Source organism: Crocodylus siamensis, chromosome 7, assembly GCF_052110815.1.
Source record: "Crocodylus siamensis isolate JL-2025a chromosome 7, ASM5211081v1, whole genome shotgun sequence".
Lineage (NCBI taxonomy): Eukaryota > Metazoa > Chordata > Crocodylia > Crocodylidae > Crocodylus > Crocodylus siamensis.
Window position 1 is genome coordinate 67,387,288 of NC_143401.1, and position 14,948 is coordinate 67,402,235.

Genomic DNA, 14,948 nt, shown 5'->3' on the forward strand with positions numbered 1-14,948 from the left:
TGTGGAGCCCAAAACTGGACGCAGTACTCCAGCTGCGGCCTCACCAAGGCCGAGTACAAGGGAAGAATGACGTCCCGGGATTTGCTCGAGAAGCATCTATGGATACAGGCAAGCGTTTTGGTCGCTTTACTAGCCGCAGCATTGCGTTGCAGGCTCATGTTCATCTTGTGGTCAATGATGACCCCCAAGTCTCTTTCTTCTGTAGTGCTATCCAACGTAGCACTGCCAAGCCTATAAGGATGATGCAGGTTTTTCCTCCCAAGGTGGAGAACCTTCCATTTTCTTGGTGTTAAACACCATGAGGTTCTCGTCCGCCCATTTGCTGAGCTTGTCCAGGTCAGCGTGGATCACCCGCCTATCTTCTGGCGTGGATGCTTTGCCCCAAAGTTTGGTGTCCTCGGCGAACTTGGCCAGTCCACTCCTGACTCCAGTGTCCACATCATTAATGAAGATGTTGAACAGTATGGGTCCAAGGACAGACCCTTGAGGGACCCCACTGGTCACAGGGCACCACGATGAGTGACTGCCATCAATCACAACCCTCTGGGTCCGAATATGGAGCCAGTTTCCCAGCCAGCGGATCGTGGTGGAGCCAAGGCCACAACTGGCCAGTTTGGCCAAGAGGTGATCATGGGATACCAGATCAAAAGCTTTTTTGAAGTCAAGATATATGACATCAATCTCTTCTCCCTTGTCCAGGTGATAGGTCACCTGGTCATAGAAGGAAATGAGATTGGTCAAACAAGACCTACCCGCAACAAACCCGTGCTGGCTATCCCTTAGGATGTTAGCCTGGGCCAGTCCATCAAGGATGGCCTCCTTAATAAACTTTTCTAAGATCTTCCCCAGGATAGAAGTCAGGCTAATGGGCCTGTAGTTAGGCGGATCCACTCTCCTCCCTTTCTTGAAGATCGGCACCACATTGGCCTTCTTCCAGTCTTCGGGTACTACACCAGAGCGCCAGGAGTTTTCAAAGATCCGTGCCAGGGGCTGGGCTGTGACGCTCGCCAGCTCCTTGAGTACCCTGGGGTGCAGATTGTCAGGGCCAGCTGACTTGAAGGTATCCAGCTTCTCAAGGTGTTCCTTCATGAGGTCAGCATTTATGGAGGGTAGGGGATCCCCATCACCTGGATCTCCCTGTCCCATAGCAGGCATGGGCGTCCCATGGGACTGATGAAAGACTGACGCAAAGTACCTATTTAATAGGTTGGCTTTTTCCTGGGCGTCAGTTGTCAGTTGCCCCATCTGGTTTAGCAGGGGTCCAACATTGCCCTTGCTTTTCCTCCAGCTCCCCACATATCTGAAAAAGGACTTTTTGTTGTCCTTGATGCTTGAAGCTAGTTGGAGTTCAGTTGCAGCCTTGGCTTTCCTGGTTTGCTCCCTGCAGGACCAGACCAGCGCAGAATAATTCTCCTTGGAGGTGAATCCTGTCCTCCATCCTTTGTAGGCTTTTCTTTTTAGCCGCAGGAGGTCCGCTAGGTCCCTGGAGAGCCAGGAGGGCTGCTGTGCCTTCTTGCTGCCTTTCCTCCGTGTCGGAATAGATTTAGCTTGTGCATTGAGGATCGCTTTCTTGAGAAGCAACCACTCTTCTTGAACTCCCTCCTCCCTGCGGTCATGGTCCCTGAGGGCCTGACCGACAAGCCTCTTGAGCTTGTCAAAGTTGGCTTTTCTGAAGTCAAGGACTTCTGTGTTGCTGACTGATTTGCCAGCTTTACGACGGATGGTGAAGGTGATCAGCTCGTGGTCGCTGTCACCCAGCTTCCCATCGATCACTACGTCGCCTATTTAGGTCGTCCCCCGTAGCCAGTACCAGGTCGAGCAGCGCTTTGCCTCTCGTTGGCCCATAGACTTCTTGAGTCAGGTAGAGGTCATCCACGCACGAGATAAAGCTTTGCGACCGCTCAGATTTAGCTGAGTGATCTTCCCACGAGATGTCCAGGTAATTGAAGTCACCCATGACAACCAAGGTCCTGGAGCAAGCGGCCTCAGTCAGTTCCCGGGCGAACTCCTGGTCAGGCTCAGGAGTTTGAGTGGGAGGTCTGTAGTAGACTCCCACCGTTGTCCCCTGTGCCGTTTTTCCCACGAATTTTTACCCAGAGGGTCTCTAGCTGTCCATGCTGGTCGCCAACATCAGCTTGCAGGGACATGTAGCTTTCCTTGACATAGAGAGCTACACCCCCGCCCCTTTTGTCAACATGATCCCTCCTGTACAGGGTATAGCCCTCTATACCTGTGGTCCAGTAATGGGTGGAGCCCCACCAGGTCTCTGTTATCCCAATGACGTCATAATTCTTTGCACTGAGCAGGAGGACAAGCTCGTCCTGCTTGTTACCCAGGCTCCTGGCATTAGTGTACAGGCAGGCAAGTGTCCCCTGGGGGGGCTCTTGCCTTGCCCACAGATTGTGCCAGGGCTGGGGCAGGGGTGGGCTCCCTTAAGTGCCTTGGTCCGCTGGCTTTGCAAGGGGTTGCTCAGCGGGCCAGCAGTGGCAGTCGTCCCCCCATCCACCAGCGGGCTTAGTTTAAAGCCCGGTGGAGCAGGTCAGCCAGCCTGGCTGAGAAGAGCCTCCTCCCCAGGGGAGAGAGGTGGAGGCTATCTCTTCCCAGCAGCTCGCTGCCTCTCTCACCAAAGAGCGGGCTGTGGTCATGAAAGCCAAAGCCTTCCCGATGACAACAGCTCCGCAGTCTTTGATTCACTGCGTGGATCCTCCTCTCCCTCCTCAGCCCATAGCCCGAGACTGGGAGGATCGACGAAAACACCACCTGCGCTCCCAGACCCCTAAGCCCCGCTCCCAACTCTCTGTAGCGCCTTGTGACCTGGCTGGGGGTGCTCCGAGCCATGTCATTGGTGCCCACGTGAATAAGGAGCATGGGGTAGTGTAGTGGTCTGTGGATCGGAGGAGCTGTGGGATCCTCTCCGCAATGTCTCGGATGCGGGCCCCCAGGAAGCAGCAGACTTCCCGGGCTAAGGGGTCGGGGCGGCAGATTGCCCCCTCAGTGCCCCGCAGGATGGAGTCTCCCACAACAAACACCTTTCGCTTTGTCTTGGGGAGAGCGGGGCCAGTAGCTGTGGTTGAGCCTGGGTTGCCTGCGGGAGCCGGCAACTGAGCAGGCTCTGCTGGGGCTGCAAGAGGTGTGAACCTGTTGCTAAGCTCCGGCGGGGCAGGGGCCTTGGTGCGGTGAGCCTTCGGGCCCTTGACCACCTTGGTCCATGCCCCTGACTGGGCAGAGCGGGAGGTCCCAGAGTCCTCCTTAGTCCTGGAGGGGGACGGTGCTCTACCCTGCGACTCCCGGGGGAGAAGGGCCTGGCAGTAGGAGTCTATCTCCTGCTCGCAGTCCCTGATGGCACGCAGTCTCTGGACTGTGGCCTGGAGCTCCTCCAGTTGGCGCACCAGAGACCCCAGTAGGGAGCAGACCCCGCAAGGGGAGGTGGCCATGCTCCCGGGCCCCAGAGCCTGAAAAAGGGACAGGCAGCCCCCGCAGCCAAGAGCCAGGGGCTCCGTCTGCGTGGAGCCCGGAACCATGGGCTCCGTCTGGGCGGCCATCTCTGAAGTGCCCAATGGGGGGGCCGCAGAGCCTGAGGGGACCCTCGGGGTGCGGCGCGTGCCCATGCATGTCATGCCTCTGGTAGGCTGGCTGCGGCTGGGGCTGACTACTCTGGGGGGTCGCAGGCAGGGTCTCGTGCCCTCCCGCGCCCTCTCCTGTGCGAACTCCGCGCTAACTCAAGCGCCTGTTTACGCAGCCTGTTTGCGTGGTTCCCTAGGGGGCTGGGCCAAGTAGGGGCCAGGGTGGGGGCTTGATCCGGCCCAGCTCCACGCAGCCGCCTCCTCCCAGGGAGCGAGGAGTTAACCCCTTCCCACCACGAGCCTGCTTACCTCCGGCTGTGCGGGGGGTCGGCAGGGGGCTCGGCGGCTGCTGAGGGGATGTCTGGGGGGCTTCGGGGGAGCAGGGGCACAGCGGGCTTCACCCGTGCGTCTCTCACCGCTCCGGAGCCTAACTGAGCTTTTTTTTGATTCGGCTTCAGCTGATTTTGGAGGGACAGTGATTTTATTCAGCGATTCAAATCACTCTCGATTTGATTTGACCAATTTGGATTCAGAGATTTGGCCGCTGAATCTCCTCTGAATTGAACAGGTGGCGTTGGCAGTTGCGTAGTGATGGTGAACAGGGCCCCAGAGTCCTGGCACTTAAAAAAAAAAAAAAAAAAAAAAAAAAACAAATTAAAAAAATCCCAAAAAAGACCCCACACTTACTGGCTGCGGCAGTGGCAATTTGGGCCTCTGGGGGCTTGTGACAGAGCCCCCTGCCGCAGGGGGATTACCCCCCCTCCCCCCTGCCTGGGACCCGTGTAGCAGCTGTCACATAGCACAAGTGGAGCACAGCTTGGCAGGACGTCAAGTACTGTCCCAGAGCTGGGGTGGCTCCAGCACTCACCTGGTGCCCAGCAGTACTCAGCCTGAGCAGCCCCAGCTCCCAGAGAGGACATGGAGCCCTGCTGAGGCACACTACACCCTCACGATCCAACAGTTGCCATGCGAATGCCAGGCCGGGGGGAGGGGGGCTCTTCCATTAGCCCCCAGAGGTCCTAATCACCGCTGCTGCAGCCAGTGAGTATGGGGCTTTAATTTTTTTTTTTTTTTTTTTTTTTTTTTTTTTGAGTGCCGGGACACTGGGGCCAGCTGGGGCAGCCATTGGGGTTTAGGGGGAGCAAGTGGGCAGTGGGACAGGATGTGGGGAGGCTCAAGGGGGTGGGGGAACTGACAGGGGATGGGGCCAGGTGGGGGTCCCCCCATGGTTCCCTCCCCCTCCTCCAGCCCCTGCAGCAGCAAGCGGGGACCACCCGAATCTCCAAATTGATTTGGTGGCTTCCGATTCAATTCGAACCTTTTAATTAATCAGGCCAAATCTCTGAATTGAATCAGGTACTGAAGCTTTGCACATCCCTAGTGTCTAGGAACTTGCATTACATTGTACTTTGTCTTCAGAACTTATACCTGTCAAATATAATATGTATACCTCTGAATTTGAGGCATGTACAACTTTAAGTATTACTGTTTATTATTTCCAGCTTTGTTAAGAGTAACTTTTAACTCTGTAGGAATTTTAGTTTAGGCATTTGATAAATTGATATACTTAATTTAAAATACTAGTATTTTTCTGTACTCAAATAATAAGAGAAAGCTAAGAGCTGACATATTTTCTAATGGGTTCCTTGAGTTGAAAAGGTTGAGAACCACTTTCATAAAGACAATAATTTTAAGATGTATTGAGCAGAAATGTGATTCACCACTAAGGGGCACAAGAATTCAACATTACAGAGTGTAGTAGTGATTTTTTTTCCAGGTGAAGTTGTTCAACAGCTCTTTTCTAAAAACTTTGTGCAGTGTATATTTATTAAGGTTCTCAAATTTAATTTAGTAATATTAGGTAAATTATTGAATTGGAGTATAACTTTTTCATATCAACATGATTAGTTATGAATACTTGCTAACTGGTATTAAAAAAGGTCATTTCTTGCAAAAACATCAGCTTGACATGGGTTTTTATTAAGACCCTGGAAATAGCGATTAAAGACAATTTTATTCTAAGGTTATGGTTTGTGAGTAGGAAGTGGGGGGAGGTGGTTGTGAGGGGAGGAAGCATATTTGTTGAGGCTATCTTTTCCTATTTTCCCCTGGTTTCAATATCACTTACCTTTCTCCCATAATTGCCATGACTGTACCTTTTTTAATTCAGTCACCTTCATTAGGTACTGAGAGAAAATTGTTTGGTGCCCCAAATATGTCTTCAACTAAATCAGACAAAGATGTAGCCCTGATTACTATTAATAGTTGTAATTTATATGCCCAGTTTCAGTGATATACTATACAAAAAAATGCTCCTTTGACCCAGGTTATATATGTGGGCAGAATTTGTACTTTAAAACAAAGTTGTCCAACTTTGCAGGAGCCAGGGGCCACAAATGGTATTTGGCAGAGTGCCACATGTGGAGGGGGCAGTGTCTTTCCCCAAAACCCTTCCCCCCATATATGAGCTGTGCTAGCAGCACGTGGCCTTCTCATCCCCTGCAGCCTGCAGTCCCCTCTGTCAGGCAAGCTGAGCAGGCAGCACATGGATCCTTGGGCCCTGCCCTGCTATATGGCAGCAGAAGAGGAGGTTCTGGGACTCATGGGCTGCATGTTAAGTGCTGCTGAGCCTCATGCAGCTTACAGGCAGCCAGCTGGACAGCCCCGCTCTCCCTAACCTTTTGCAATGCAAGAAATGAGAGCGCTTTTCTGACTATACTGTGCAGTAGGAAACATTAATATTTTTCACTTTCTTTAATTATTGCCCAACTTTTAGATAGCATATGGTACATGCTAGGCAGCTAGGATGGAGAAGGCCCTCGATGCACATTAAATCAAGTGGAACTATGTTATTTCAAGGGAAAGTGCTTAAATTCCCAAGGAGCATTTCATAGTTAAGAGAAATGGTTACATGTCTTAACTGTAAAGAAATATAAGTATATATCTTAGCATGTATAATTACATAAATATAATGTAGATAGATCATGCAGAGATCAGAAATAATACTTTTAAAGTTTGTATGCACAGAAGATTTAAGTGCAAAAATGAGCTAAGCACTATAGACATTTTCTGAAATGCATTGCTTGCTGTACTCTGTAAAAAAAAAAAAAAAAAAAAAAAAAAAAAAGGGGGTTTTAACTACTTAACTGAGTTTCTTTTGTACTTTTAAAACACAAAAAATGATTGACTATGGTTTAAAAATACATTATTTGAAGCTATTTACAGAGATATTAGAAATTGATTTTTTTATTTTTTTATTTTTACTTCAGGTATATTCTCTGTAAAGATTTAGGTAACAATTTCCTTGGCAGAGTTGATCAGACTTCAATATATCATTAATATATAGTAAAAGGAAAGATTAACATTCAGATTTTTCCTTATCTTACTTCTGTTATTAAAAGTGTATAAGTAATATTGGCAAGTTCACCAAAGCAACTATATTGTCCTGCATACCACATGTCCCCAAATAAGATACATACCTTGTTTTTTTGGGAAGGCAGAATGAAGAAAAAAAGACTTTTCCAGAGCTGCATGGAGCAGGGACAGAGCCTAATCTTCAGTTTGTTCACCCTTCCTTTCCAACTGAGGCAAAAGCTACATTTTTAATACTCTTAGAGCTGCTGCCTAATTGCAGCAGTTCTTGGCTGCTTAGTCAAAAACTGTTTGCCAGTTCTGCAGTGTGTGTGAAAAGGTTAAAAATAATTGCTGCTGAAGACCATATTTGCCCCTGCCTACATATGGCTGGCTGAGGGGGAGAGAAAGAAAAGCAACAGCAGCGATTTTTACAGTGTCTCTGTAGTTTTATTTCAAGCAGAAAAATTAGTTTTCATATGTTGAGTCTTAATTTTTTTATATTGCTTTGAGGAAAGAAATAAGATTCTGAGAGTTTTAGAGCATATATTCTTTGCCTGGAAGTTTAGATGGGCTTGTAAATTAATCAGTAGTAGGAATGTTATTTTTGCATATAACATATTTGACATATCTTGTAATAATACAAGATGTACACATCTGACTGGCATTTTCTAATCTATTACCCTCCACTAACTATATAATTAGTATATAAGTATTAATAGCTTAATGATATTCAGTTGATCATTAGGTGTGCATACAGACATTTGAGGAGGCTAGGGGGAGGTTAGCTAGATCTAAAGTGAGTCAGGATGGGGGCCACTAGTGGGGGAGGCTTGGGGGAATCAGGGGGGCAAGCAGGTTCTAGGGAGGATGGGGGGGGGGCAAGGTCTGCTGGGGGCGCAGATGGTATCCACAAGGGGGATTATGGGACAAGGAGTCCTTAGGCAGACAGGATCCATGGGAGTGAGGGTTACAGATCGAGGAAGGGATGGGGGGGAGCTCCCTTTTTAGCTCCCCAACCCCCCTTGTTCTCAGACAAACAATCCAACTTGGTGAACGTACTCCTTATCCTATCCTGCCTGCCCCTCCTCCCCCATCTCAATTTATGTGAGCTTTCCTAACCCTGGGGATGTACTGAGATTTGTACAGAAGTTCAGGACAGTTAGATTGGTATAAAAAGGTCTAACCCAATCGAAATTAGACCACTATAGAAGTAGGTCCAAAAATAGCCAACCTTATCTAAGTTAAACCTATCTAACTGTTTTAAATTTCTATATAGGTTTCACTTAGATTGACCTAACTAGGGATCTAAGTGCAAGGTTGGCATCTGGGTGAATTAAGTTGGATAGGGTGGCCATTTTAAACACGATCTGACCTCCCAAAACATCTGTATGCACCCTGACTGGAAACTTTTCTAAAGTTCAGTATTGTCAGTTTTATCCCTTCATGTCGTCCTCCAAAATACCGGCAAAGATGAAAGTCGTGTATAAGTTTTTCAGTGTGTTTTATTTTTTGGTACAAATATTGTGCAATATAAAACAAATATTGTTATGTCATTAAAAGTATTACTTGCTTCTAATACTTTACTTTAGACTTTAATTTCTAGCTTTTTTTTTTTAAACGCTGAGCAGAACTGGAAAGAACCACCTCAAATCCACATGAGCTAATGATTTAACCATGGTTTGCTTTTTTTGACCTCCTTAGGTCATTTTTCCTGTGGGAATAAACACTGTGATGAGAGAGAAGGACTGAAGAGCTGGGAGGTGAATTTTGGTTATATTGAACATGGTGAAAAGAGGAACGCACTTGTAAAATTGAGTAAGTCAGCCTTTACTATGGTTGGCCTTCACTCTAATGCAAACTTAAACAAAGGCAAATATCTTACTCTTTAAAGACTATAAAGCAAGGACTAGAAACAGTAATTAGGTAACTATGGTAGGCAAAGGGGGAAGAAGCGATGCCATTTTGGTGGATTAATTATAAATATAATAATGGCCTTGATTTGTAGAAATCATTATTGTCAAAAAAATAGCTTACTGTTTTAACACTTTTTACTATCTAGTTTTTAATTCCTTTTTATTGTATTATGGCTGAAATAAAGCTTCTTGGTATTTTTGGCATGGGAGACATTTTGTTTTTAATACTGATATATTCCTCAGAGTCTTTACTAATGCTCAGCTTAATCCTAATGCTACCAAGCCTCATCTCTTAAATAAGATCATCCCTTCAAATACATGCCTCTAAAACCATATTGATAGGTGCAACCAATAAGAAACTTTTGATAATAAACACTTAGCATAAAATAAACATTTTTCCTCAACTAAGTGTCCATCTGTGCAGTAATATTTGTTCTGTGGAGAGGCCTTAGGTTTTGTCTGATTTTAATATATAATCTTGTCTTAATTTGATTCTGTTCAGAAGAGCACATGAAAAATATATTTTTACATAATCACCATATAGAGTAAATATTACTTATTTTTTGTGAGCAGTTGCTGGTACTGGGACTCCAAACCTCCCTGTTCTTCATGCTATTTTTCCTTCAGTTACACCTAACTGTACTGAAATTATTCTGTTGGAAGAAATTGAAAGGGGAATTTATAAATTACATTGGGACAGCAACATTGATAAATCTTATTAACTGTTTTTATTAAGTGCAATATTTTAATATTCAAGTTTCTTTTCTTTTACTCTTCTATTTTTAGGACTGTGTCCAGAATGTTCTTACAAATTAAATTTTCATCACAGGTAATGGAGATTTTGGAAAACATGCATATTAAATAATAAATATATTTAACAAGTTTAGTAAGCAGCTTGGAAAAATGCATATTAGAATGTTATTTTATACTTACTTCCTTAATATCATTTTTATGAAACATCTATTTAGATTTCCTGAGTATTTTATGCTTGCATGTGTTAATTAAAAACATAATAGGAGGTACAACTATAATGCTTGTTTAAATTTATCTTAAATTTGTCTTTTTAGACTGAGCTTTCCCATGCTATATTTCAGTCTAAAGGAAAAAAAAATTCTCCTTACAGGCAGTTTATATGAAAATTATTTCCCCCCTGAAATAAGCAAGGTATAAACCCAATGTTTTGTTTTTATTCTAAAATATAATTGTTGGGACTTCACATACTCAAGTAATCAAACTTTGACATTTCAGACTTATCTATGTACTCAGAGTGGAACACTGGCTAAGTAATTTTTTGGAGGAAACAAAAAAATAACAAAGAATTAAATGGTTAAGAATTAATTTTCATACATGCACATTATAAAAATAGAGGTGCACCAATATATCAGTTGTACATCAGGCTGGCACAGATGAAAGAAAAATTAACATTTTTGGCAATCAGCTTTTTTTGGCTAGTGTAGCTGATAATGTCACTGATAAATGCCACATGTGTGCATGCGGCCAGGAATGCAGCGGGGGAGAGGCAGCTTGGAGAGCAGTGTCTAGCTGGTAAGTCTGGAGGGGAGGGGATGTGGGTGAGAATGATTGAGGCCCCCATGGTGAAGGAGGAAGTGGGGCAGGGGCAAAAGTAGATGCTGCCCAGCCAGGGCAGTGATTGCGACCCCGCCAGGAGTGGGATGGAGTCGTGGGGGAGTTGGAGTGGGGCCAGCTCCCTGTTGCTCTGTGCACCCCTAGGGGAGGCATGGGAGCCATGTACTCCCTGGATTTGTGCATGGTGTGAGAGAGGGCTGCCTGCTGAGGGCTTGGGGCCAGGGGCTGCTCCAGCCTCTTCCCAGTGCAGGGGCTGGGCCAGGGCTGTGCTCAAGGCAGGCAAGGGTAGGGTGGGCAGTGGTGCTGGGAGGGGTGGCTATGGGGAATTTGAGGTGGCTATAGCTCACCCCATACCCACCCTTTACAGTGCCTGCTCATGCCCCACTTCCTCCCTCACCATGGAGGCTTTGATTTGCCACCCCTGCCCCTTCTGCCATCCAGACTTCCTGCCAGGAGGCTACTCTCCATGCTGCCAGGTGCTAGGCTGCATTTCTGTAAATTGGGTATTGGCCAAAATGGCTGGTTAATAATTGGCCATCTGTATCTGTAAAGAAAATCTTTATCAGTGCACCCCTATATAAGAATAGTTCTTTTTAGACCTGTTGTTGCCTGCCACATTATTGAATTGCATATCTGTAATCATATCTACTTTTGTGGTTTTATATATTACTAGCCAGTTGTCCATCATGACAACCCCAGGGGTTACAAGAAATAATGGCCACAAGCTGGAGGAGAGCAGATTTAGATTAGATATTAGGAGGAACTTCTTCACAGTTCGAGTGGCCAAGGTCTGGAACGGGCTCCCAAGGGAGGTGGTGCTCTCCCCTACCCTGGGGGTATTCAAGAGAAGGTTGGATGTGTATCTAGCTGGGGTAATGTAGGCCCAGCACTCTTTCCTGCTTATGCAGGGGGTCGGACTCGATGATCTATTGAGGTCCCTTCCGACCCTAGCATCTATGAATCTATGAATGATGGAGTGTTTTAGGGAGTGTTTACATCCCCCTGCCCCTCCCCCCCCCAGTCACTCTTCGGGGCTGGCCATGTAAACAGTTTTGCCTCTGGAGCAGAGGCTCCCTCCCCCCTGCCTGCCTCTGCCTCCTGCAGAGCAGCAGGGTTTCCCTCCGCCTGAGATGGAGGCGGCAGCTCCCTTGGAGCAGCGGGGCTTCCTCCATCTCCTTGTCTGTGGCAGTGGCTCCTTCCCCCCATCTGCCTCCACCACGTCCTGCGGAGGTGGTGGCAGTGGCTCCCTCCCCCCTGCCCACCTCCACCTCCTCCCCTGGAGCAGCAGAGTTCCTGCCTCCCTGCCTGAGGTGGCAGTGGTTTCCCTCCCTGCCTGAGGAGGCAGAGCCCATGCAGCCAGTCACCAATGGCCCTCTTGGTAACACATATGCAGTTGCCCAAAAGCATTACAGACAGACGGACACACTAAGCCCTTTATTATATTAGATGGTCATTTTATATACCACAATAGGGGAACCAGAAGGGGGTAGACAGTCTAGTCTAACAGGTAGATTGACAGCCTGCCAGGTAATCCAGGTGGTGGATTACCTGCTGATGGGCACCCTGCTGTTGCCAGTGCTAGCCTCTCCTTGTAGTCTTTTCTGCTTTTTCACTCTTTCAAGGGGTGGGGAGGCTCAGTTCAGGGGATCTGGGTTTGAAGAGTCAGAATCCTGGTTCCCGGTGGCTGGGGAACCTCCACATTCTCACCATGAACCCCACACTCCCTTGCCAGTCCCCTGTTGGATTTCCCAGTATTGGGAATGCTCCAAGTGCTAGGGTTCCAGGTAATGGAGCACTCCCTTCACTCTGACTACTCCAGCCCCACTTCCCTTCCACCTCTCCTTTGGGGAGAGGAGAAAGAGGAGAGATTGGAAATTGGGAGCCTTAGAACAACTATCTTGGCAGAGGGGCACCTCTGTTGCCCTTTTCAGACCTCCTCCTAGACTCCCGTGCCCTTTGCCAAACCCTTGCTTGCCCTTTCTGGCAAACTCCCCACTGCCACTGGAGCTGGAATTCTGACTCTCCATCCCTCTACCCATCATACCTCTTCAGTTCTGGTGGGGGAAGTTGAGTACTCTGCTTAACGTGGGAGTGGAGTGGCACTGACGGTCCACTTGGCTCTCAGTCTAGGAGGGAGGGGGCTGGTTGCATATCCAGTTTTCTACAGCCTCCTGTAGTCCTCTGGCAGGAGGGGAAGCAATTCCATGCAGCCAGAGTGATTTGGTATCACTTCAGCTCTGGGTGTGACACGGGCTGTGCATATGTCCCCTGACTGAAATACTACCCATCTGCAGCATTTCCAAACCTGTTACACGTGGAAACATTTCGGTAGTTACTTCTGTCCACCCTCTTGGTTAATTTGGATTAATTTTAATTCGGTCCATATGTAGACAGACCTCAAGTGCTTTGACCATGGTCATGTTGGGAGTCTTTGGCAGAACTGGCAATTGGACATGGTTCTCTCAGATCTCATAAGATTGTCCTCCTCCTCATTAGTATTTTTAATATAGAGAATTGCAAAATACATTTTTCCTGAAATCAGTTATGCTTATTGGCACTCTTTTCATATTTTAATTTCTATTTTTTTTTTAAATAAAGGAAACTATAGTTTATGATTGTGTATTGTAATATATATGTATTCAGTAGAAATATGTTGGTCACATGGCACACCTGATATATTTGTAAAAACTGCAATGAGGATGCATCAGGGTTCTTCTGAAAATTTTAGCCTTGCTTTTTTTGCCTTTTGGCGTAAAATAAATAAAGTCTTGCTGTTGCAGTAACACTGCATTCGATATGCACAGTTTTTACTATTCTAATTTTGTAAAAAAACAAAACAATAGATTTTGAAAAGAGTATAAACTGCTTCACTGGGTTTTATTTCTGATGTATTTACTATTGGGGAAGGAATACACTGCTGTTTTTATTTTTATTATAAAGGAGGAGAGAAGTCAAACCAAACAAGAAGAGAGAAAGACATGAACAAGACTTTAAAGAACCAAATAGTAAGAAGTCTAGATTATCACATACAGAAAAACACAAGTTAAAGAGAAAGAGACATAACGGTAAAATAAAGTTTAAAACTATTTATATTCTTGAAATATTTAATACAAATATAGTTGTATGTTTAGCTGGATCTTAACTGGAGTATATGTATGTACCTGGATTTCACTGCTTCGTTAACTGGATTGTATTAGGAAACGTAAAAGGGGAAAATGTCCAGTACCCTTTAGTATTTTGGAGGAAGGGCTGTCAAAGAATGGGGACATAACCCTGTATATCTTAAAGAATGCTGAAATGATCAATCTCTTGAGGTTTGTGGTTGCAAGTTTTGATAATGTTGGATAATCCTATTGACATCACAGATCTCAGGATAACCTGCTTTGCTTTAAACTGATGACCCTTGTACTCTTGTAGAAAAATACTTCTTTACTTCAGTGTTTGCTTTATTACTCTGTTTGTGTCCACACGTGAATAATTTATATTTATGTGGTCATAAATATATCCTTGTAAAATATTTTAAACACATACAAAAAAAGGCAAATTATTTGTAAATGCCTTTTTCTTTTCAGATCAAGTTTCCTCAGGAGATTCAGATCATTGTGATGAAGGTAAATGTTTTTATATGGCTTTCTAATAACAACTGATTTGTCTTTGGTTTAAATTTAATTCATCAGCAGTTAGTCTGCTTACAGTGACATGAAAAATATTGTGTGAAAACAGGCATCTGAGACTTATGACAAAAAGGTGACATTTTGAATGTATGGGAAGGATCAATCGTAAACTTAGTGAGATTTCAAAACTGGAACCCTATTGAAATTTACAGAAAGGAAAAATGTGAAATCTATGAGGGAAATACAATAGAATTGAAATACGTGTAAAATGATAGTTAATTTTATGGAAGAAAGAGTAGAAAAATGAAAAGAAATATTACACTATTGACTATGGGAGTTTTGTTTATATATACACGCACATACTATCTTATAGTAGTAACGCTGTACTTCTCTTAATAGTACAGTATTACTACTATTACTAATACACTAGTAGAATTCTCAGAAATTTAAAAGTATGCACTATAGCTACACAAAATAGATAAGAGAACTGTGTAAGGACATGACTTGCTCAATATGTTCTAAGGTTAAACCAAAGTCCAATATAGTTTGTACCTGATCTATTTCAGAGAACCTTCTGGTACAGAGAGGTCCTAGTGCCTATTTTAGCAGTGGTGCATGCCACTAATTCTGCTGCCCAACAGCTGTTTTTACTAAAGGAATGTTGCCCTCTAGGTTTCCTAATTTCTTGCTGCAGCGTATTTGGAAAAGACTGATACCTCCTATTTACCTAATCTTTTTTAATATAGGATTTTGGATGTTCTCCATACTTTTTATTACTCTGCTAGACACAGTGGGTGCTTCTACACACATGCTTTATTGTGGAGGAAACTAATTGGCTCCATAGCACAGCGTCACAGTCCACACATGCGCCAGTATTAGGGTGCAGTGGACTAATTAGCTCTGCTGTAAGATCGTAC

The 14,948-nt window shown here is 45.2% G+C and overlaps 1 protein-coding gene and 1 long non-coding RNA gene across 2 annotated transcripts in view; one reads left to right on the forward strand and one right to left on the reverse strand.

Moving 5' to 3' along the window:
• The window catches only part of LOC149859929 (uncharacterized), a 34,006-nt gene extending 26,417 nt beyond the window's left edge, over nucleotides 1–7,589 (reverse strand). Inside the window, exon 1 of the long non-coding RNA XR_016443429.1 lies at nucleotides 7,043–7,589. This is a non-coding gene — a long non-coding RNA (uncharacterized LOC149859929). The remainder of the gene's footprint in view (nucleotides 1–7,042) is intronic.
• The window catches only part of LOC149859928 (protein FRA10AC1), a 58,807-nt gene that overhangs the window by 34,008 nt on the left and 9,851 nt on the right, over nucleotides 1–14,948 (forward strand). Inside the window, exons 9-12 of the mRNA XM_090056623.1 lie at nucleotides 8,619–8,732; nucleotides 9,617–9,659; nucleotides 13,358–13,482; nucleotides 13,990–14,028. Coding sequence (XP_089912749.1) covers nucleotides 8,619–8,732; nucleotides 9,617–9,659; nucleotides 13,358–13,482; nucleotides 13,990–14,028 — 321 coding nt within the window. The remainder of the gene's footprint in view (nucleotides 1–8,618; nucleotides 8,733–9,616; nucleotides 9,660–13,357; nucleotides 13,483–13,989; nucleotides 14,029–14,948) is intronic.